The 23934-nt window shown below is 36.5% G+C and overlaps 1 protein-coding gene across 1 annotated transcript in view; it reads right to left on the bottom strand.

Annotated features, from left to right (window-relative positions):
• SGCZ (sarcoglycan zeta) overlaps positions 1-23934 on the bottom strand; it is a 1100701-nt gene that overhangs the window by 111287 nt on the left and 965480 nt on the right. Inside the window, exon 4 of the mRNA XM_027600618.2 lies at positions 15319-15406. Coding sequence (XP_027456419.1) covers positions 15319-15406 — 88 coding nt within the window. The remainder of the gene's footprint in view (positions 1-15318; positions 15407-23934) is intronic.

Genomic DNA, 23934 nt, shown 5'->3' on the forward strand with positions numbered 1-23934 from the left:
GACGTCGCTGCAGTGGCTAAGTGGGGGGTGGAACCCTCCCGGGACAGTGTGGTCTCAGGACGCTCGGGGTCACAGAAAGACCGGGGGTGCCTGAGTGCGACAGAGCTCCCAGGTATCGGAGCGGGGACTCTGGCTGCAGAGACGGAGCTGAGGCGCGGGCTCTCAGCTCGGGGTTGCCATAAACTGTGATCCGCGGCCCAGTCGGGCCACTGCTCCTCCAGCAGGGACCCAACAAGCGGCAGATCCGGGGAGACTCCCCTTCCTCCCCCGGGGAGGAGCGGCGCAGGAGCGCACCGCAGGGATCTGCTGGGTTTGGACACTCCACACGGGGTAGCGTGCCGGAGAAAACAAATGCTTGGTCACAGGCCGGGTGAGCACGGAGTGCGGCGGGAGACCAGGGAGACGGGGAGTGACGGCTTTTCTCTGGGGGCGCACTGAGGAGCGGGGCCCCGAGTTCTCGGCTCCTCCGGGCAGAGACTGGGAGGCCACCATTTTCACCCTGGTCCTCCAAAGCTGTACCGAGAGCTTGCAGGGAACAAAAGCTCCTGAGAGCAAACCGGAGCAGCTTGCTTAGCCCAGACCAACAAGGGCGGGGCAATTCCGCCTCCGGCAAAGACATTTGGGAACCACGGCAACAGGCCCCTCCCCCAGAAGATCAGCACAAACAGCCAGCCAAGACCAAGTTTACCAATCAATGAGAATGGGAGAACTCCAGCGCTAGGGGAATACTGCACATAGAATTCATGGCTTTTTTAACATGATTCATTAGTCTTTCAAAGTTAATTTTTTTAACTTTTTTTTTAAATTTTTCCTTTTCCCTTTTTCAACCAACATCTTATCAATCCCTTTTTAAAAAAAACATTTCTATTTTTCATTTTTGGAGTCATATTCTATCCCTTCATAGTAGTTACCCTTATGTTTGGCATATATATATAAGTAGTTCTCTCTTTAAAATTTTGAGATACAGTTTCTTCTAACAGATCAAAATATACCCTAAATCACTAGTGTATGGCTTTGTTCTAGTCTGCCTGATCACATTCTCTCTTTTTTTCTTTTCTTTTTTTTAAATCTTCTTTCTTTTTTCAAACAACTTATCTTATCAATTCCTTCTATAGAATCTTTTATAATTTTCATCTTTACAGTCATCTTCCATCCCTTCATTGTATCAACACTTATTTTGTACATATATGTCTTTCTTCCTTTAAAATTTTAGGAGGCACTTTTTTCTAACAGACCAAAATAAGCCCAAAATCTAGTGTGTGGCACTGATCTATGCACTAACCTGATCATATTTGATCATATTCTGCTTTTTTTGTATTGTTCTGTTTTTGTTTTTATCTTTTTTTTTCTCTCTCTCTCTTTTCTTTCTTTCCCTTTCTTTTCCCCTGGTTTCAGGTCTTTTCTGATTTGTATACAGTATATTTGCTGGGGACGTTGTTAACCTGTTAGCATTTTGTTCTCTCATTCATCTATTCTCCTCTGGACAAAATGACAAGACGAAAAAAAATCACCTCAGCAAAAAGATCAAGAGGTAGTACCATCAGCCAGGGACTTACTCAATACGGACATTAGTACGATGTTGGACCTAGAGTTCAGAATCATGACTTTAAAGATACTAGCTGGGCTTGAAAAAAGCATGGAAGTTATTAGAGAAACCCTTTCTGGAGAAATAAAAGAACTAAAATCTAACCAAGTCGAAATCAAAAAGGCTATTGATGAGGTGCAATCAAAAATGGGGGCACTAACGGCTAGGATAAATGAGGCAGAAGAGAGAATCAGTGATATAGAAGACCAAATGATGGAAAATAAAGAGGCTGAGAAAAAGAGAGAAAAACAACTACAGGATCACGAGGGCAAAATTCGAGAGATAAGTGATACGATAAGACGAAACAACATTAGAATAATTGGGATCCCAGAAGAAGAAGAAAGAGAGAGAGGGGCAGAAGGTATATTGGAGCAAATAATAGCAGAGAACTTACCTAATGTGAGGAAGGAAACAGGCATCAAAATCCAGGAGGCACAGAGAACCCCTCTCAAAATCAATAATAATAGGTCAACACCCCGACATCTAATAGTAAAACTTATGAGTCTCAGAGACAAAGAAAAAATCCTGAAAGCAGCTCAGGAGAAGAGATATGTAACCTACAATGGTAGAAATATTAGAATGGCACCAGACCTATCCACAGAGACCTGGCAGGCCAGAAAGGACTGGCAAGATATCTTCAGAGCACTAAAGGAGAAAAATATGCAGACAAGAATACTATATTCAGCTAGGCTGTCATTGAAAATAGAAGGAGAGATAAAAAGCTTCCAGGAGAAACAAAAACTAAAGGAATTTGCAAACACGAAACCAGCCCTCCAAGAAATATTGAAAGGGGTCCTCTAAGCAAAGAGAGAGCCTAAAAGCAGCATAGATCAGAAAGGAACACAGACAACATACAGTAGCACTCACCTTACAGGCAATACAATGGCACTAAATTCATACCTTTCAATAGTTACCCTGAATGTAAATGGGCTAAATGCCCCAATCAAAACACACAGGCTATCAGATTGGATTAAAAAACAAGACCCATCAATATGCTGTCTGCAAGAGACTCATTTTAGACCCAAAGACACCCCCAGATTGAAAGTGAGGGGGTGGAAAATGATTTACCATGCTAATGGACACCAAAAGAAAGCTGGGGTGGCAATCCTTATCAGACAAATTAGATTTTAAACCGAAGCCTGTAATAAGAGATGAGGAAGGGGCGCCTGGGTGGCTCAGTTGGTTAAGCGACTGCCTTCGGCTCAGGTCACGATCCTGGAGTCCCAGGATCGAGTCCCGCATCAGGCTCCCTGCTCAGCGGGGAGTCTGCTTCTCCCTCTGACCTTCTTCCCTCTCATGCTCTCTCTCTACCATTCTCTCTCTCTCTCAATAAATAAATAAAAATCTTTAAAAAAAAAAAAAGAGATGAGGAAGGACACTATATCCGACTTAAAGGTTCTATCCACCAAGAAGATCTAACAATTGTAAATATCTATGCCCCTAACATGGGGGCAGCCAATTATATAAAGCAATTAATAACAAAAGCGAAGAAACACATTGACAACAATACAATAATAGTGGGGGACTTTAACACCCCCCTGACTGAAATGGACAGATCATCTAAGCAAAAGATCAACAAGGAAATAAAGACTTTAAATGACACACTGGACCAAATGGACTTCACAGACATATTCAGAACATTCCATCCCAAAGCAACGGAATACACATTCTTCGCGAGTGCCCATGGAACATTCTCCAGAATTGAACGCATCCTGGGTCACAAATGAGGTCTCAACTGGTACCAAAAGACTGGGATTATTCCCTGCATATTTTCAGACCACAGTGCTTTGAAACTAGAACTCAATCACAAGAGGAAAGTCAGAAAGAACTCAAATACATGGAGGTTAAAGGGCATACTACTAAAGAATGAATGGGTCAACCAGGAAATTAAAGAAGAATTAAAAAAATTCATGGAAACCAATGAAAATGAAAACACAACTGTTCAAAATCTTTGGGATACAGCAAAGGCAGTCCTGAGAGGAAAGTATATAGCAATACAAGCCTTTCTCAAGAAACAAGAAAGGTCTCAAATACACAACCTAACCCTACACCTAAAGGAGCTGGAGAAAGAACAGCAAATCAAGCCCAAACCCAGCAGGAGAAGAGAAATAATAAAGATGAGAGCAGAAAACAATGAACTAGAAACCAAAAGAACAGTAGAACAGATCAATGAAACTAGGAGCTGGTTCTTTGAGAGAATTAACAAGATTGATAAACCCCTGGCCAGACTTATCCAAAAGAAAAGAGAAATGACCCAAATCAACAAAATCATGAATGAAAGAGGAGAGATCACAACCAACACCAAAGGAATACAAACAATTATAAGAACATATTATGAGAAACTCTATGCCAGCAAATTAGATAACCTGGAAGAAATGGGTGCATTCCTAGAGATGTATCAACAACCAAAATTGAACCAGGAAGAAATAGAAAACCTGAACAGACCTATAGCCACTAAGGAAATTGAAGCAGTCATCAAAAATCTCCCAACAAACAAAAGCCCGGGCCAGATGGCTTCCCAGGGGAATTCTATCAGACATTTAAAGAAGAATTAATACCTAGTCTCCTGAAAGTGTTCCAAAAATTAGAATGGAAGGCAAACTTCCAAACTCATTTTATGAGGCCACCATTACCTTGATCCCAAAACCAGACAAAGACCCCATCAAAAAGGAGAATTACAGACCAATATCCTTGATGAACATGGATGCAAAAATTCTCACCAAAATACTAGTCAATAGGGTCCAACAGTACATTAAAAGGATTATTCACCATGACCAAGTGGGGTTTATCCCTGGGCTGCAAGGCTGGTTCAACATCCGCAAATCAACCAACGTAATACAATACGTTAACAAAAGAAAGAACAAGAATCATATGATCCTCTCAATAGATGCAGAAAAAGCATTTGACAAAGTACAGCATCCTTTCTTGATCAAAACTCTTCAGAGTAGAGGGATAGAGGGTACATACCTCAAGATCATAAAAGCCATCTATGAAAAACCTACAGCGAATATCATTCTCAATGGGGAAAAGCTGAGAGCTTTTCCCCTAAGGTCAGGAACGCGGCAGGGATGTCCACTCTCACCACTGCTATTCAACATAGTATTAGAAGTCCTAGCCACAGCAATCAGACAACAAAAAGAAATCAAAGGCATCCAAATCGGCAAAGAGGAAGTCAAACTCTCACTCTTTGCAGATGATATGATACTGTATGTGGAAAACCCAAAAGACTCCACCCCAAAACTGCTAGAACTCATACAGGAATTCAGTAAAGTGGCAGGATATAAAATCAATGCACGGAAATCAGTGGCATTCCTATATACCAACAACAAGACAGAAGAGAGACAAATCAAGGAGTCGATCCCATTTAGAATTGCACCCAAAACCGTAAGATACCTAGGAATAAATTTAACCAAAAAGGCAAAGGATCTGTACTCAGAAAACTATAAAATATTCATGAAAGAAATTGAAGAAGACACAAAGAAATGGAAAAACGTTCCATGCTCATGGATTGGGAGAATGAACATTGTGAAGATGTCAATGCTACCTAGAGCAATCTACACATTCAATGCAATCCCCATCAAAATACCATCCATTTTTTTCAAAGAAATGAAACAAATAATCCTAAAATTTGTATGGAACCAGAAAAGACCCCGAATAGCCAGAAGAATATTGAAAAACAGAAGCAAAGCTGGCGGCATCACAATTCCGGACTTCCAGCTCTATTACAAAGCTGTCATCGTCAAGACAGTATGGTACAGGCACAAAAACAGACACATAGATCAGTGGAACAGAATCGAGAGCCCAGAAATGGACCCTCAACTCTCTGGTCAACTAATCTTTGACAAAGCAGGAAAGAATGTCCAATGGAAAAAAGACAGTCTCTTCAACAAATGGTGTTGGGAAAACTGGACAGCCACATGCAGAAGAATGAAACTGGACCATTTCCTTACACCACACCCAAAAATAGACTCCAAATGGTTGAAAGACCTAAACCTGAGACAGGAGTCCATCAAAATCCTAAAGGAGTACACAGGTAGCAACCTCTTCGACCTCAGCTGCAGCAACTTCTTCCTAGCAACATCGCCAAAGGCAAGGGAAGCAAGGGCAAAAATGGACTATTGGGATTTCATCAAGATAAAAAGCTTTTGCACAGCAAAAGAAACAGTCCACAAAACCAAAAGACAACCGACAGAATGGGAGAAAATATTTGCAAATGACATCTCAGATAAAGGGCTAGTATCCAAAATCTATAAAGAACTTATCAAACTCAACACCCAAAGAACAAGTAATCCAATCAAGAAATGGGCAGAAGATATGAACAGACATTTTTCCAAAGAAGACATCCAAATGGCCAACAGACAAATGAAAAAGTGCTCAACATCGCTCAGCATCAGGGAAATCCAAATCAAAACCTCCATGAGATACCACCTCACACCAGTCAGAATGGCTAAAATTAACAAGTCAGGAAATGACAGATGTTGGTGGGGATGTGGAGAAAGGGGAACCCTCCTACACTGTTGGTGGGAATGCAAACTGGTGCAACCCCTCTGGAAAACAGTATGGAGGTTCCTCCAACAGTTGAAAATAAAGCTACCTTTCCATCCAGCAATTGGACTACTGGGTATTTACCCCAAAGATACAAATGTAGGGATCCGAAGGGGTACGTGCATCCCAATGTTTATAGCAGCAATGTCCACAATAGCCAAACTGTGGAAAGAGCCAAGATGTCCATCGACAGATGAATGGATAAAGAAGAAGTGGTATATATACACAATGGAATATTATGCAGCCATCAAAAGGAATGAGATCTTGCCATTTGCAACGACATGGATGGAACTGGAGGGTGTTATGCTGAGTGAAATAAGTCAATCAGAGAAAGACATGTATCATATGACCTCACTGATACGAGGAATTCTTAATCTCAGGAAACAAACTGAGTGTTGTTGGAGTGGTGGGGCATGGGAGGGATGGGGTGGCTGGGTGATAGACATTGGGGAGGGTATGTGCTATGGTGAGTGCTGTGAATTGTGCAAGACTGTTGAATCACAGATCTGTACTTCTGAAACAAATAATGCAACATATGTTAAGAAAAAAGAAAAAGAAGAAGATAGCAGGAGGGGAAGAATGAAGGGGAGTAAGTCAGAGGGGGAGATGAACCATGAGAGACGATGGACTCTGAAAAAGAAACTGAGGGTTCTAGAGGGGAGGAGGGTAGGGGGATGGGTTAGCCTGGTGATGGGTATTAAAGAGGGCACATTCTGCATGGAGCACTGGGTGTTATGCACAAACAAGGAATCATGGAACACTACATCAAAAACTAATGATGTAACATATGGTGATTAACATAACAATAAAAAATAAAAAAAAAACATTTTGTAAGGCTGTAGCTGCCACACATAGTGGTTCTTCTGATGGATCTGGGCAAAGTAAATTGAGAACCTTCCAGAAGGTTTTCACCAGTCTAGATGTGGGAAGAGGTCCAAATATCAACATTAACAGGAGTTTGGAAGTTGATTCCAACCCTGATGGATGACTTTGAGGGTTTCAAGACTTCAGTGGAAGGAAGTAACTGCAGATGTTGTAGAAACAGCAAGGGAACTAGGATTAGAAGTGGAGCCTGAAGATGTGGCCAACTTGAATGGATGAGGAGTTGCTTCTTATGGATGGTTTCTGGAGATGGAATGTACATCTGGTGAAGAGGCTGTGAAGATTGTTGAAATGATAACAGTGGATTTAGAATATTCCATAAACTGAGTTGATAAAGCAGCAGCAGGGTTTGTGAAGATTGACTCCAATTTTGAAAGAAGCTCTACCGTGGGTAAAATGCTGTCAAACAGCATCACATGCTACAGAGAAATCCTTCACAAAAGGATGAAACTTCATTGTTGTCTTATTTTAAGAAATTGCGTCCTTAACCTTTAGCAATCAGCACACTGATCAGTCCACAGCCATCAACATCAAGGCAAAACTTTCCATCAGCAAAAAGGTTATGACTAATTGAAAGCTCAGATGATAGTATTTTTTAGCAATAACATAACTTTTTTTAACTAAAGAATTTTTAAAATTAAGGTATGTAAACTTTTTTTAGACATCCTATTGCACGCTTAATAAACTACAAAATAAACATAACTTTTATCTGTACTGAGAAACCAGAACATTCGTTTGACTTGCTTTACTGAAGTATTCAACTTATTGTAGTAGTCTGGAAACAAACCTGCAAAATTTCTGAGGTATGGCTAAATAGGAAATGGGCTAACTTTTTCAGAGTGGCCATATCGTTTTGCATTCCCAGCAGCAGCACTGTATAAGAGTTTAGTACCTCTACATCCATTCTAACACTTGGTATTGTTTATACCTTTGATTTTAGTAATTGTAATTATTATGGTTTATGACTTCTCGAGCTTTTGATGTGAAAATATATAGGACTAATGTCTTAGTATATAATATTGAAGGCTTTATTCTCCACATATATTTACCCACAATTCTCCAATGTGGCTTAGGTTGTTGATAAATTTACTGATTTGTTTAAAAGTCATTCAAAATGCATAAGAAATGAGCCTTTGGATGTGGAGAATAAGGAGATCCAATATTGAGCACTTAGGAAGATAAAATATTCTTTTAGAACCACCTGCCCTATCCACCCTCCCAAAAAACTTACATGACGAGTTATGTAATCTTTATTTTCAGTAATCTTTTTAAAATGATAAAGATTGGCAAAAGCAATGTAAGATTAGAAAAGAGATTTTTTTCTAAATGTATGATATGAGAGTAGATAGTTTCCAAAAGTTATGAGTTATTAACATGCTTTAATTCCTTAAAGGGAAAGGTGTACAGGAGGATGGAATATTAAAATGCATTAGACTGATGTGTTTGTGAGCATTTAGAAAATAAAGCATCAGACATGTGATCTCAGAATGGAAGATTTAAAACAAACCATGTCAAAACTGGATCAATACATGAAGGGAATGTATAGAATTAGATATTCTTAATTTCAGGCAAATATATGACAAAATATCTAAAGATAATATTACGGGAAAAGGTTGCAAGTGGACCCAGACCTGATTATATACTTTAACCAGAGAATGCTGATTAAGGGATTGATAGCAATCTCAAAGCAGTCTTAAGAGATTTTGGTAATACTGTTTTCTCATTATGAGGAGTATGTTCTCAGGAGTCCAATAAATACTTGGAAACAGAAGAACTGTTCTTCATTTTTCCTTCTTCCTCTACTCAATTTTCTATTCCCACCAGGCTTTCTTTTTCTGATTATGCATTATCTGACTTGTAATTTCTCCAAAACTACACATAAGCATAGACACTTAACCCAAAGTGAGACAAAAGAAAAAAAGCTAATGTAGTTAACAGACCTAGACCATCATAGGTAATGGCCCTCCATGGTATATCTCCTCTATTCCATGACCAGGCAATTAGCATTGTTCTATAGTTAAGGGCTTGGCTGAGACCTTATCTAGGGCTCCTGATACTGAAGCAAATGATCTTCTGTGTACATATGAACCCCTAAATTTTATTTATTTAGCTTCCTACCACCAGATGTTTTTTGATAATTAGTCCCATAACCTTACATTTGTGAACAGTATGCTCCATTAACCAAATTTCCAAAGATAAGTTTCTTACTAAGACCAACACAAAACTGCATGTTCAATAAGTCAATCATGTAGGAAACTCAAATGCACCTACATTTCTGAGGTTCTACAAAGGGAGCCTCATTAAATACAAAGGTCGGCCCAGTGTATAAATTAGAGTCATTAAATTCAGATAAGTCATATAGCTATAATGCTAATTAAATATATGAAATATGAAGTCAGAAACCACTCTTTCACTCTTTTGTTTACTTTATTCTAATTTTGTCCTTCACAAACTCTGTAATATATCATTTTTATTTTATTAAAATCTTAATATTAAAATTTAAACAGTGAGCTATAGTCATAGCATATTTTGAATAACTTTATGTACTCATAGCATTAATAAAATGGTTATTCATCTCTACTATTTTCCTCTGTGTTATACAGTTAGAAATACTTAATGAGTTCTTGCATTAAATTTACTGAAAAAATCTATATTATCTCCTTTAGTCATCATATAAAGAGATGGACTGGCTTAGGTAAAGCTAAGATTGAGGATTATGTCACTTTTACAAGATGTCTTAATGGAACCACCATTTCTCACTTTACCCTATTACCCTCATTCCTAAATAGTCAAGATCAGATGTATTTTTTGACACCTATAGGCATTATTACCAAAGATCTTAGTTTGAAACATATATGTTGCCTGGAAGGGGAGAAAGTTCAAAGATGTTTTCGTATCAGTCAAAGCATTAATAACCACTGACAATTTCAGTGGATTACCTACCCATGGTGTTGAGAAGTAGAGGCCAACACCCTACAGCGATGGTCTTTAGAACCATAACACAGAGCACTCTTAAGTGGAGCTGGCCTCATAGAACTACAACGATTGATCCCAGACTAAGGCATGGAGTACCTGGAAGGAGAAGGAGGAGAGAAGCTAGCAAGGGTTGGAAATGACTAGCCAAACCATCTATTTCAGAATTAGGTCTAGGCTCCAGGAAGAAAAATCCTTAGCATCACTTGATTCTGCATGTCTAACACTACAAGTACCTGAGAATTTAATTGAATATTTGAGATAATGCATTTTTCTGTTTTTAAGTTAATAACAAACAGTAACACCTCAAAAGTAATATAATGATTCAGGATGTTCAAACAATGATATGAAATACTCCTGTGAGGGGCGCCTTTGTGGCTCAGTCCTTTAAGCATCCAATCCTTGATTTGGGCTCAGGTCATGATCTCGGGGTTATGAGATGGAGCCCGGCACTGGGCTCCCCGCTCAGTGGGGAGTCTGCTCAAGATTCTCTCCACCTCTCCTTCTCTTGCCCTCTACCCCATCCTCAAGCACTCTCTCTCAAATAAATAAATCTTTTTTAAAAAATGAAATACTCCTATGATAAAACTTTTCAAAACATGCACGCTACTGTCTTTTCTTCAGACACTGTAATTCTTGTTACACCTGAGTTAACACAGATTAAGGGTCCTAATTTTTATGAATGCCAGCCTTCTCCTAATATCGCAGTCATCTGCTTCAATGTATTATTTTCTCAAATTGATTAATTAATATTAGTTTAATTAATTAATATTAACAATGAGCTCTGAAACATCAACAATGCATTTGATCATTTAAAATGTGTGTCCCATACTTAACCTAAGTGTTTCGTTGATCTATTCTCCCAGATTTGTACAGCCTATTTTACATAAAATATTCATTCTTATTAAGTTGTCCCAGATTATTACAGCATTCTTTAAGTTAAAAAAAATGAGTCAATGACAAAAAACATAAATTTGGTACGTGAGAATAATCTGTAACCTACTTTGTATATGTCCTACACCATCTGCAGTCAATTAAGCGATTCCCAGGTGTTCACGGTAATTGCTTTAATGCAAGATTACATGTCACTTTAGGGGTCATTAAATATTTATTATAAAACCCTCATCTACATTTTTCTCCATTCATTTAGGGACAAAACATGCTGATGTTTAGTTTTGACAAAATAAAAAAAAACTGATTTTACATGTTAAATTAAAAATAGTTTTTTAATAAGTCAAAATTTAGTGAAGAATAAAAACAATGATGCTGATCTAGTTGTGCTTATTTACATTCTTTATTTTAAGTGAAAGATATGTACTTATAATTTGTGGCTAAGATGTCAAAAAATCAAATCAGATATGATTTTGTCAGGACTAGTGAATAGTGGGGAATTTAATGGGTCAGAGGATTCATTAACTAATTTCCTCTCTAAAGGTAAAAACAGATTTTACATTCAGGAAACAACCATGGAGATAACCTAGCATAATACTCATTTCATAGTTAAGTAAAACCAAGAGGTTTGACCAATTGTACAGAATTATTTATGTACAGATCAAATAAAGATTACAATAACTAACATATACATGAAGTGGTCCAAGTACTTCACATCTGTTCACTTACTCAATTTTCACATCTACTGTAGGAGATGGACACTCATGTTATCCACATGGAAGCTTGGAGTATGGAGGATGCCCTGAGTAACCTGGTCACAGTGCTGGGAAGTAACAGATCTGGGATTTAATTGGCTCCAGAATTCATGCTCTTAACTATTAAAATATAATTCCTTTCTAAGACTACTTTCTGACTAAAGTATGATTTCTAGGTGAATATATTCTTCTAGAACATTTTGATATATAAATTACATGATTACACTCATAATATTATTATTAGTGAAAAATCCACATATTCCTGTGTTTTGAAAATAATTTTCACTGAATTTATGTTCTGATGTTTTTGGGTTTTCTATAACATCTCTTAATAATTAGTCATAATCAAAGTGCCTTTCTAGCAAGAGTGTTTTGTGACAGGCATTGTGAAATCTTTGGATATACAGATTAACTTAAGTATGTGGAACATTAAAAAATGCTCATGGCTTAATCAATCTAATAAACGTTATTGTATAATAAATTCTTAATAGTAACACAGTTATTATTAAAATTATGTGATTAATTTTAGAAATTATGTGATTTTATTCACTGCTTGCATTACTGAAGGTTTATTTTGCCATGATAGGTGACTAGTAAATATTTTTAGAAAAGCTTCTAGACTCAAATTACCTTGTAGCATATTGCATTGAATAAAATACTGCTGTCTCAAACAATCCTTCGGTGTGTAGTAGCAGACTCAAAATGTTTATTTAAGTGTTATGCTGGCTTTCTTTCCCAACATTTTCTTTACACCAATTCTATGGGGCAGCCCGTGTGCTGTGTGTGTGTGTGTGTGTGTGTGTGTGTGTGTGTGTGTGTGCGCGTGCACGCGCGCCTGCCTGTCTTGGATGTTGGAAGTATACTGAGGTGGGCAGAGGGACATCAACACAGTTAAGAGTCTTAGGGTTTTCAGTTTTTACTAAAGGATATCAATTTTATCATCAGTTCACTTCACTTCTGAACTGAAAAGACTCAGCCACAAACATTAACATTTTGGGTCCTCACTTCATCTGACCAATGACAAGCCCAGGTCCCAGGTGAAAGTATCTATCATAAGGAATATTTAACAGGCAGAGAAGCCTAAATTTTTATCCCTGAATTAAGTTGAACTGGTAAACATGTTCTGTTTCTTGCTTCCACAATTATTTTATCTAACAGCACTTTGTGGTCCCGCTCTGAGCATTCCTTAAAGCACCATTGGCAGGCCAATGCTTCTGACACTATACACTGTATCATCCAGTTTTCTTTCTATTAAACAACGTGTACATTTTGTTCAGTGTATATGAGAAAAAAACCCTGGTTTTCCATAAAAAGCGCCAATGTTTCTCCTTAAACATAGTACGATCATGTCATTAGTCACATTTCTCTTTACACCTTTACTACCAGGAAGGCAATGTGGTTTAATTAATCATTATACAGGATACAAATAGTTTCCATATGGATAAAGAAGGTACTAATTTTTTATTTAATTTTGTATATATGTACATTTTAATTTTTTATCTCTTTATAAACTTATGATATTTTAAAAATGGTTGTTTCATCATATGGACTTTATTATCAGTGTATATTGACTCAAAATCCTGAGAAAACAAATCAAAGAAAAAATATTCTCCTTACAGAATCTTAGTGCCTAGTTGTTCTCATCAAACATATCTTCTCTTATCATAAATAAAGCAAATTTGATTTTAAGTGTATATAGCTAATTGAAAACCACTAGAAAAGGCACAGAACCGGGAATGATGCACACCTACCACTCAATACTCCCACTCCCTGCCTGGCTGTCTTGTAAATCCCCCTGGGCAATGAAGGCAAGTACCTCAGACCTCAGAAGAAACCAAAAAGTCAACTCTGCTGCAGAAGCTGTGCCTAATAGTTTTTTATTTTATGTGGTGTTTAATCCTCAAAATGTGAATTATGAAAAGCAAACTAGTACCAAGTGTTAATATCATTTTGTTTAATTTCTAGCAAATGACACACTGTCTTATTACCATATAGTAAGACTTATTTAAGGCAGCCATGACTCGCAGGTTTGAAGAAGTAATGAAGACAGAAAAATGAGAAATTACAGATTGTAATTAAGGTTTCTATATAATTTAGATATGTCACTGATTCTTGATAAATAGAAATGAAAATATCCAAGATGAGTCAATGATTCTGACAATAAAAGTTATCAGTTCCTGGGAGTGAATTTATTCCCGAAAATTTACCGAGCACTAAATAAAGAGAATTATGATGATATATGAGACCTTAGATGAAGCATAAGATTGTGATTCTAAGCAGATTTTAAAAGTAAGTATTTAGAACAATGACATTTCAATTATTTAATATCCAATTAGTATTAATGTTTTACTGAGATAATGTTATAGACGTGAAATTACGGACCTTCTTATCATGCTTAGCCACAGGACCATATAGCAGCTATTCTGGGTTTCCTAAACATGATCGCTTATGACTGAAATTTAAATGAGGGAGACCACTGAAGAAAAACATGTAAAACAAAACTAGCTCTGCCCATTAATATTACTTCTTGTTCAACTTTTCAGTTTATCCTCCTTTTACTTTTAACCTCCAGTATTCAACTGATGATGCCTAGTGACCAACTTTTAGGATGTGAACGTTATGCAAAATAAAATTGAATTATTATAAATAAAGTGCAATTATATTTTTTGGAAATACATATATGCTAAAATATAAATTGTATTTTTGGTTTCACTAAAGCAAATAGCATATCGAAAAGTGTTTCATATACCTACCAAAGAAGTAGACACAATCAAATTCATGTTTATAAATCTCACATTTCAAATGCCATATTCCTGTGTAATTTAAAAAGAACTACTGGAAATATACTTTTATATTAAGGCGCTCATTAATTTTTCATTAAGATAAGGACAACTCAATCCTTGAGATTATAATTTACTACTTATACTTTTATATACACACATATATCATCAATATTAGGTAATTTCCCCACAAAAAGGTACAGCATTCGAAAGATATTTTGACAGTTCCACACAATCAAATCTTTTTATTATTTTACACAATTACAACTGACTTTTTATTTGCCTGTTTTCTTATAAAAATTGACTCAAATAATAATGCCAGGTAATATGAATCACTAATTTTTTGACAATATGAGAAAACAATATTTTATCATTAACTTATATTTATAACTTCTAAAGCCTATAAATCTTAAAATGTAAGTAATCTCAACACCATATTTATAAGTAATTGATAAATGTTAAGATTTATTATATTCAACTAATATGTCATTTCTAATTTACATTAGCAGATAATATCTCTCAGGAAATTACTCACCTAAAACAAAGGATACGTAGACCATATGATGTTATGTCTCATGTGTTATTCTGTTTACTATAATTCAACGTACACTAGGGAGGTATTTGTTAGAAAAATGGTGCATTTCATAATTCAAGAGTAATAACAACAAAATACATGTGATTGTATTTTCTCATAGTTAACACATTGACAAGAGTAAGAACTACCAAATAGAGGAGACTATAATTGGCTTGTGAAAAATCAAATCTTATGCAAGATAGTTGGGCTGAAAAAGGATGTCTAGTTTTATATTAGAGAAATAATAGACTTTCGTTTTCCCCAATTTAAACAATCACAAAGCTTCAAGTGGAGTAAGATGGTATGAGCAATCTTTACCCCCAAAGCACTCACCTACTGTCAGCTGTCCAGTTAACTGCCCCATGTGATTTCTTGCATTCACTGTTACATTCCTGTCAGACTGTAAGACCAGTGGACTATCCTGGGAAACATGCATAAAATAAAGAAATCAAATAAAAAATAGAAATAGAGTCAAACTTAATCTCTAAAACTATACTGCATTTGTTTGGGTATTACCAAAATTCTATTTCTTTGTTTTATATTAAGCATTTATTTTAACATCCCAAATATTGACTGGACAATATGAAAAAAAATACAAGTGTTTCATCATAACTACTTGACAGGATAGGAATGTTTCCACTTTGGTAAATGGACATTAACTATTTGACACAATAATTTCCAACTCTACCAATTGCTGTACGTCCAAGGTGTAGAGACACTCCTCCCCTCTCCATCTCCCAGTGGAATATAAGTTTACCTATGGAGATTTGGGTAGGAGACCCTACCCAAATGAGGAAGTTCCTTTTTAAGTTGAATTTGCAACTTTCAGGTCCCAGCTGAAATGTCATCTCATCAAACTTGCCTCCCCTACAAATTCATTCAATCCCCAAACTCCCAGTCTCCATTTATTTTGTTCAAAACACTTATCACGAGGCAAATTTATTTTGCATATATATGTGTTTACTTGATTTTGTTTGTTTCTGTCACCAAAGGAAATGTCCATGGGACAGGGAACATGACAGTCATATGTATATAATTATATCCTCACTACTTAGCACACTGCTGGAAGAAAAGCATTTACTAGGTATTTATTGAGTGGGTAAATAACTTTTCATAATAAATTATATTAGCTTGTTTATTTACCTCACGTGGAAATGCCCTGTAAATTATAGAATGGCTTATGTAGGGAGGTACATAAAATATAAGAATATAAGATGTTTGCCTGGAAATTCTCATTTAGAATATCTAACTTTGGTTAGATGTTTACTTTTATCACTAATTTAGCATTTAACAGTGAAATAATTTATTGAAGGATATGGCCTTCAGAACCTGCATGTTGAGCTTTTGCCACCACTGCATCAGACAAGTAATTTACAGCTGCCTAGATTTTCATTTTTATGATCTAAAACATAAGCAAGGTGATCATTTACAAACTGTCCATCCATTCATTCATCAAGTATTTCTGAGTGCTCCCTATGCAGGCTATAATGTTCTAGAGGTTTGGGACATCTCGGTGATCAAAACAGAACAACACCTGCCCTCATGGAGCTTTTAATCCAGGTAAAAATATTCTATGAAAATCTCTCCCAATACCATCCTCACGATCTAGGTGGTATGTCACTTCTATGTCAATGTAAATACACAAGTGTTTTTATATATAAGCGATATAAAAACTCTTTCAAGATTAGGATTTGAGATTTGTGACTCGGAGATACATAGAAGGACTTTATAGACTTTTTCCTAAAGTTGATTTGTACCACATCTGACTAGATATAAAGCACTGAGTAAAGAAGTACACACACACACACGCACACACACACACACACACACACTGTGTGCGTGCACACTTTCTTTTAAAAGTGGGTTTTAGTACTATGGGTAAACTAAGATTTGATTTTTTTAAATTAATTTTCCACGTTTTGAAGAATATGTTTATTCTGTAAAGTGAGACTTGGTTGTGCCAAAACCACTATAGTTAATTTCATTCTCTTTCTTACTACAACTCCTTTCTTTGTGCCACAAATCAAAAATGTTATCTATACATTTCAAAAAAAAATACATCTATAGTGTTTTTTCCATAGCTATTTCTATGCTGCAGCCATCCATCTTTTGAAAATATCTAATGTATTTTAAGTTAATTCCATCTTTCCTTTTGAGCAATGTGTTTGAATTCTGTTTACAGTATAGGTCATGGACTAAGGAAGGACTACATGCAATTATATCCAGTAAAGATACTGCACAAAGTACAGGGTTCTTAAAAGCAGACACAGATTCTATTTCAAGGTGGTAGAATTAATTACATGTGACTCATGCATTTCAAAAGGGGGTTTTAAATCCAATAAAATTAATATGAATGTAAGAAACAGCAAAAGCCTATAAAGTAACTTGCAGTTCAAAACACCATAAAAATACATTGGTTGAATTTTAATTCAGACTGTTTTAATATTTTTATAAAATAACATATACAATTAATGTTTAGATTTTTAAAAGTTGATGACAATATATGCTTTTCTTTGCTTTGCTAAACCTAAATTTCTGTGAACTATAGCATAAAAAAAAGCATAACCATTAACACTGTGTAATTTCAGGACTATGTAAGTATATTAAAATAATTATTGTCTTACTAAATATTTTAAGATGAGAGACTAGTCCATTATAAAAGGCAATATGAATTTCATCTGGTTTATTAGACAGACTTGAGTTACAAGTAAAAAACCTAATCATTATATGTTTTTGTTTACAACATTTTAATCTACTGTTCCCTTACTGTAACCACAGAAATGAGGTTCTTCCCCAGCATTCATCCCTTTTCTTCCCATGAGTCCACTAAATTTCCCCTCAGAATTAAATATTTATATCTAAATTAAAACTTCACTATGATAAAAATAGCAATCTTTTACTAAAACTCCAAGCATATAGCTATCAGGAATAATGAACAATTCTGTACGCTGTATTCACGTAAACATTACTATATTATTATGTTATACTGACTTGTTAAAATATAATTAGGTGAGCTGAATGAAAACAAGTAACTATTTGGGTGCATGACTGGCTCAATCAGAAGATCATGCAACTCTTGCTCTCGGGGTCGTGAGTTTGAGCCCCACCTTGGGTGCAGAGATTAAATAAACAAACTTAAAGAAAACAAGTAGATATTTTTGTTAAACAGAAAGTAATGCATGTAAGTTAATCGTCTTCACTGAAAAATCACACTATGGTTTCTGCATTATATATCAGGACAGTGACATCTCTGGGGCTTAGAACCATGGCTCATGCATGACCTGTTATATAACACCCACTCAGTACTAATTCAAATATACATATGTGATAAAAACCTACATGATAAAAATGATAGCAACATCCAAAGAAGATAGAATCCCCAGCAATCTATAAATCTAATACTAAACACATTTTTTAGGTAAAAATTAGTACCAAGAAACTACCTCTTTCCAAAAAAAAAAGATTGACATTTAAGAATGCCTTATATCTCCTTTCTTGTGTTCATTTCTGCAAAGGTCTATGTGTAAGAAAATAATTTCCACTAAGAAATCATTGCTTTCCACTCTCTGCTCTACATTCCCTCCTTACAGTCCTTTGTCTTATATTCCTGTATTCCAAGATTTTGAAGGCTAGTGTCTAATTTCAGATATTAAAAGAAGCATAGCAGTACTCTCGTAGAGCTTATTCTTGCTGAGAATATCAAGGGAGAAACTTATTTGGTAGTGTTATCTCATGGAGGAGGAATAAGACATATAAATTCTGTGTGAGGGTAAGTAAGTGGGTAGCACATTATTCTGCACAATATAGTAATATAGATATCTTTTCTTTTTGGAGAAAAAAATCTTCATCTTTTGATTCAAATATCTGTCCTCCCAAACCAGGAAATCTCCTGGCAGGTATAACACAGTGTTCTGGCGTTGCCCTGCATCTCGGTTGTAACTCTGGGAAACCTATTTGCCTTCTTAGCTACTCTTGAGACAAAGCGGGTGGGAGACTCAGGGAGAAAAGCAATGGTACCATTAAGTGGGCCTGAAAGCCCCTGTTTATGATTCTTTCATGCACACATTCTTTACACCGAGGGACTGATTGGAACCTTGCTAATGGTTTTAGAAAAATGATGCAATATGTCCTTCTTATTTCAATGTTTTTGTCAATGAGACAGTGCAAGTGAATAAGGTAAAAACAAAAACAAAAACAAAAAACATTCCTTTCTTCTCATTTTTATTGTGTCCACCTTTGTTTATCTTACATATTTACTGATAACCTGTAATGTGTCTAGCTCTTTGCTAGTTACTGGGTAAAAAACAGAAACAAGGGGACAAACCTTCTTTTCTTATGGAGTTCATAACCTACCACATAAAGCTAGACAATTAACCACAAAACAACAACAACAACAACAACAACAGAGAACGTTACCAGTAGTAAGACGTTTCTCACAAAGTGTAAGTAATACTGATGAGAAGAGGCTGTTTCTGTATACACGTAAAGTGTTGTATGTATATGAGGCACTTCGTTCTTTCTTCCATACCTATTAAGTTGTAGAAATAGTAGTCATAACAGCTAGTGCCTACTGACACTTACTCATGCCAGACTCTGTTCTGAACATTTACATGTATGAGCTCATCTACTTAGTAGCTTAAAATAAAACCACCCATGACAGAATCAAGAAATAAACTGGTTGCAAGACAGACAATGCACCCCCTGTGCATTGAGTTCAAGTACTGCGTCTGCCAAATACTTTCTGCTTCACTTGGCAAGTCACGCAACAACTCTGAACCATGATTGCTTTATCTGCAAATAGGGTAATAATACATAATTTGTGGGCTTTTTGTAAGAAATTAATGGGATGATATATACAAAATGCTCAGATTAGCAGCCAGCCTTTGCTAAAAGTCCTATTAGTGTTTTGCTTTTATGATTTATTCCTCAATGTAATTATAGTATTCTACTAATAATAGTACTAGCTACTATCATTTCTATTTTACAAATGAATAACCTCCAGCAAAGAAAGTATAAGTCACTTGCTCTGAACCAACATGGGTAATAAATGACAGAGCAAATATTTGAACCCAGCAATTTGGGTCTAGAATCTCCCTCGTCAACCACTATGAGATACTGCCTCTCTGGTGGTGATTCACTTCTAGGCTTTCCACAATGTCAGATCAAAATGTGAAAATAAATTTAAAAGTAAGTGAATAAAGTATAATTTAAAATTAAAAGGACAATCTGATACATACACTGTCTTAGAACAGAAGACGTGACCTCCACACTGCCGTCATCCACGTTTCAGTAAGAGTCTGGTTCATTTTGTTTCATTCTGTCTTCTCAGGTTCTAGAGCAAGAGTATATACTCCTGAACTGCCCTCTGCACCCATATTTTAGAATGTATCACCCACCCTACTTGCTTCCTAAAAGAGAACATAATTAATGATCTGTATTGTTTGGTGTAAATGGCATGCATTTGGCATGTCATTGCTTGAATTTGTACAGTTCGACCTGAGTTTTACCAGGTGAGGTTTCTTATCCTCACTGACTGAAATTATACAACTTTGCAATAAGCTTCCGTTACCCCCAAAATTCTCTATCTCCCTTCTCCTCAATATTCAGTCAGCTATGTTAGGAGTGTCCCTTAAGTATACCCTTTCTTGTCTTTCCTGTGACCGCTCCTGTAACAGACTCACAGCTCACGTCGCAACAACCACCTTTTCCTTACATTGATTCTTCATATCCACTGTTATTTTTCTAAAACATTTTTTTAAAATATCGGCACGCTCGAATTGAAACAGAACAAACTAAAACACTTATTGTTTCCTCATTCCCAGCTTGGAAAAAAATTCACGTTCATAACATACAAGGTACTTTATAATAGGATCCAATTCTGCTTGTGTAGCTCTATTTCATATCACTTCACCATGCAAAAATGACCCAGATTTCCCATGTTTCTGAAAATATGCTACTTCTGTGCCTTCTCATCTTCTGTTCCCCATGCCTGAGATTCTTATCCACTTCTCTGTAACTGGCAAAATTATATTTTTCAAGTTCCAGCTCAAAGTTGCATCATTTCTGAAGCATTCCTGCTCTTCCAGCATTAAAATTCACCTTCCACTCTCCAGTTCCTCAATCAGTGTTGATGTTTATCATGGTACTTGTCACGAGATTTTTTTGCTTTGCTTTGCTTTGATCATTCCTTTGTTTATATCCTCCATTACACTGGACTGTCCTGAAAGCACGGGTGTTGTCATTTTCCTTTACTCATGCTGCCTTTTGAAAGCATAGTTTGTGTCATGCTTGGCACCTAGTTCAGGGTCAATAAATGCTGCTGAGTGAATGAATTGAACTGAGCACATTTACAACATAATGCACTCAGGCTACCTGTGTTTACCTGGATTTGTGTTCAGGCCACACAGAACTTACCAAGCTCTTGCAACATTTCCCCCCCCACCCCGCCCCCTGGAGCAAGGTTTCTAAAAAGCCATGGAAGTGGAACAAGTCATATCACATTATGATGTGATTTATAGTCATAACATCTCTCCGAACCAGGCAGACTTCATTCCTTTCCCTAAGTGTTTGACCCACTTAAGAAGCTGAAAAACAGGTAATATTTTAATTCTCTGGTTAAGAAAACAATTACTTGAAATTTTATTTCAGAATGCAAAGCATTTAACTGTTGAAATTTGTATTTTAAAGGTAGAAGAAGTGCTGATCATGAAAAGGAATCTATCTACAGATGTTAAAGTGACCTCCTCAAATTCTCAGTGCCCACATTTTAACCTGAATGTGAAGTAGTGAAGGGAAGAGAGCATGTATTCACCAATCGGCTTTTCTGGGTTTCTATTCCAACACTTTTATTGAGAATTCTTCATTTTCATTAATTTTTTGCTATAAATTATCAAGTCATGGAGTTTCCTGCAAGGAATATCTTGTGAGAATGATCTATGACTTCTGATGGCCCTTCTGGCTCCTTCCTGTCTCTTTAAAGCTACGTAGTAAACCAGTAGCCTAGACATACTCCTCCTGAGGGAATCCTTATCCCAACTGCTAGCGAGGAGTGTGTCTTCAGAATAATGCCACAGGGAGCAGTTCCCTGCATATACAGTTCCATTTACAGGGAATCTTCGGTAACCTGCCACTTCCTCTTATCATCCAAATTGCTCCAACCCAAACTTTACCCATGGATAGGCTTAGAAAATGATTGCTTCTTGAATCAGTATCCTAAAAGGGAAAAGTATTATATTTACCTACGGCAACGAAGATGCAGATCAATGAAAGGCCACTGTTGCTTTAACCAGATGACACTAAATTCCCAGAGATGCCTCTTTTCCTCTCAGGGGACACTTGCTGCCCCAGGAAAATAGTTTCCTCTTTCCATCTCTTTCTTGAGTTGTCACTTTGTCCCTCCGGCTGCCCCTTCAGTCTTTCTTCAGGCTGATCTTGCCCTCATAATAGTTTTGAGGGTGTCAACCTGTTCATTCTCTGCCTAACCAAGAGCCTGAAAGACATACACCCCACTGATGGGGTAAGGAAACTGGGTGCTGCCTCATAGAATACATAAATTGTGCTCACTTTGATGGGCAGAAACTTTAGAGTGTATGTAAATATCTTCTGCTTAACCAGTTCATATGTCCTAAAAAATTAATGGAATTAATTATTTTAAATCATTTATTTATACGGAACAAGGAACTATTTAAGTCTTCTAGGAATGGAACTATTCAATGGTGAATGGGTAGGTATTTCCGAACAAGCACCGTACAAAGCCTCTCCCACTTCTTCTGTAACAAAATGCTACAGGGTATGCCACATGTGTATTTGCATATGAAACAGACTTTATCTTCTATAAATGCAGAGATGAAGAAAAATAGAGAGTTAAGCAAGAAGCTAAGTCTCAGTTACATTATTTTTCTTTTACCTTGCTTGAAATTGGCACTAGAGAGGGGCACCTGGGTGGCTCAGTCAGTTAAGTGCCAACTCTTGATTTCAGCTCAGGTCATGATCTTGGGGTCGTGGGATCGAGCTCCACGTTGGGCTCTGTGCTTGGAGTGGAGTCTGCTTGGGATTCTCTCTCTCTCTCTCTCTCCCTCTGCTCCTCCCCCCACTCATGCTCTCCTTCTCTCTGAAATAAGTAATAAAATCTTAAAAAAAAAAGAGATATTGGCACTAGAGAAAGGATAAGAAGTCTGTGGAATCTAAAATTTAAAAGTTGCTGTACACTTAATAAAAAATTCACCTTTCTCAGATAAGAGGTATGTAACTTTCCAAGAAATGCCTTTGTTGAGGAAGGGAATAGGAATAGAGAAGTTAAAAGAAAAATCAAAATCATTTATTGGATGATTTCCCATAGAAATATCTTCATTGATATTAGTTAAGTTTCTTCTAGTTAAAAAGAGCAACAATAACAGCAATAACAACAAATCTTTCTCTTAAAATCTAGTTAGTTGGCTGATGAAGCCCTTTAAGTATCTGAAATATCAGGATCAACTTTTTAGTTGAGTGTGTGTGTGTGTGTGTGTGTGTGTGTGTGTGTGTGTGTACGCGGGCACACATGCATCTATGCTGTTACTGTCTTTATGCAGAAACAGATTAGGGAAATCAGAAATATAATGATTATGACAAACATTTTTCCATAGTGACCAAAGATAGTGGAATGACAAAATAGATAACAAGAAAAACAATTGGTTATAAAATTAAATAAGTGTAACAGGGTCATAATACCTATGATGGTTACGTTCATGTATCAAATTAATGGGGCCCCGGGATACTCAGATATTTGTTTAAACAATATTCTGGGTATGTCTGTCAGGGTGTTTTTAAATGAGATTAAAATTAAAGTTGGTAGAATGAATAAAGCAGGTTGCCCTCCCCAGTGTGGGTTCATCTCATCCATCCATCGAAGACCTGAATGGAACCAAAGGGGTGAGTAAGAGAATTTGCTCTCTCTGCATGAATGTCTTT

The sequence above is a fragment of the Zalophus californianus genome, chromosome 2 (genome assembly GCF_009762305.2).
Source record: "Zalophus californianus isolate mZalCal1 chromosome 2, mZalCal1.pri.v2, whole genome shotgun sequence".
Taxonomy (NCBI): Eukaryota; Metazoa; Chordata; class Mammalia; order Carnivora; family Otariidae; genus Zalophus; species Zalophus californianus.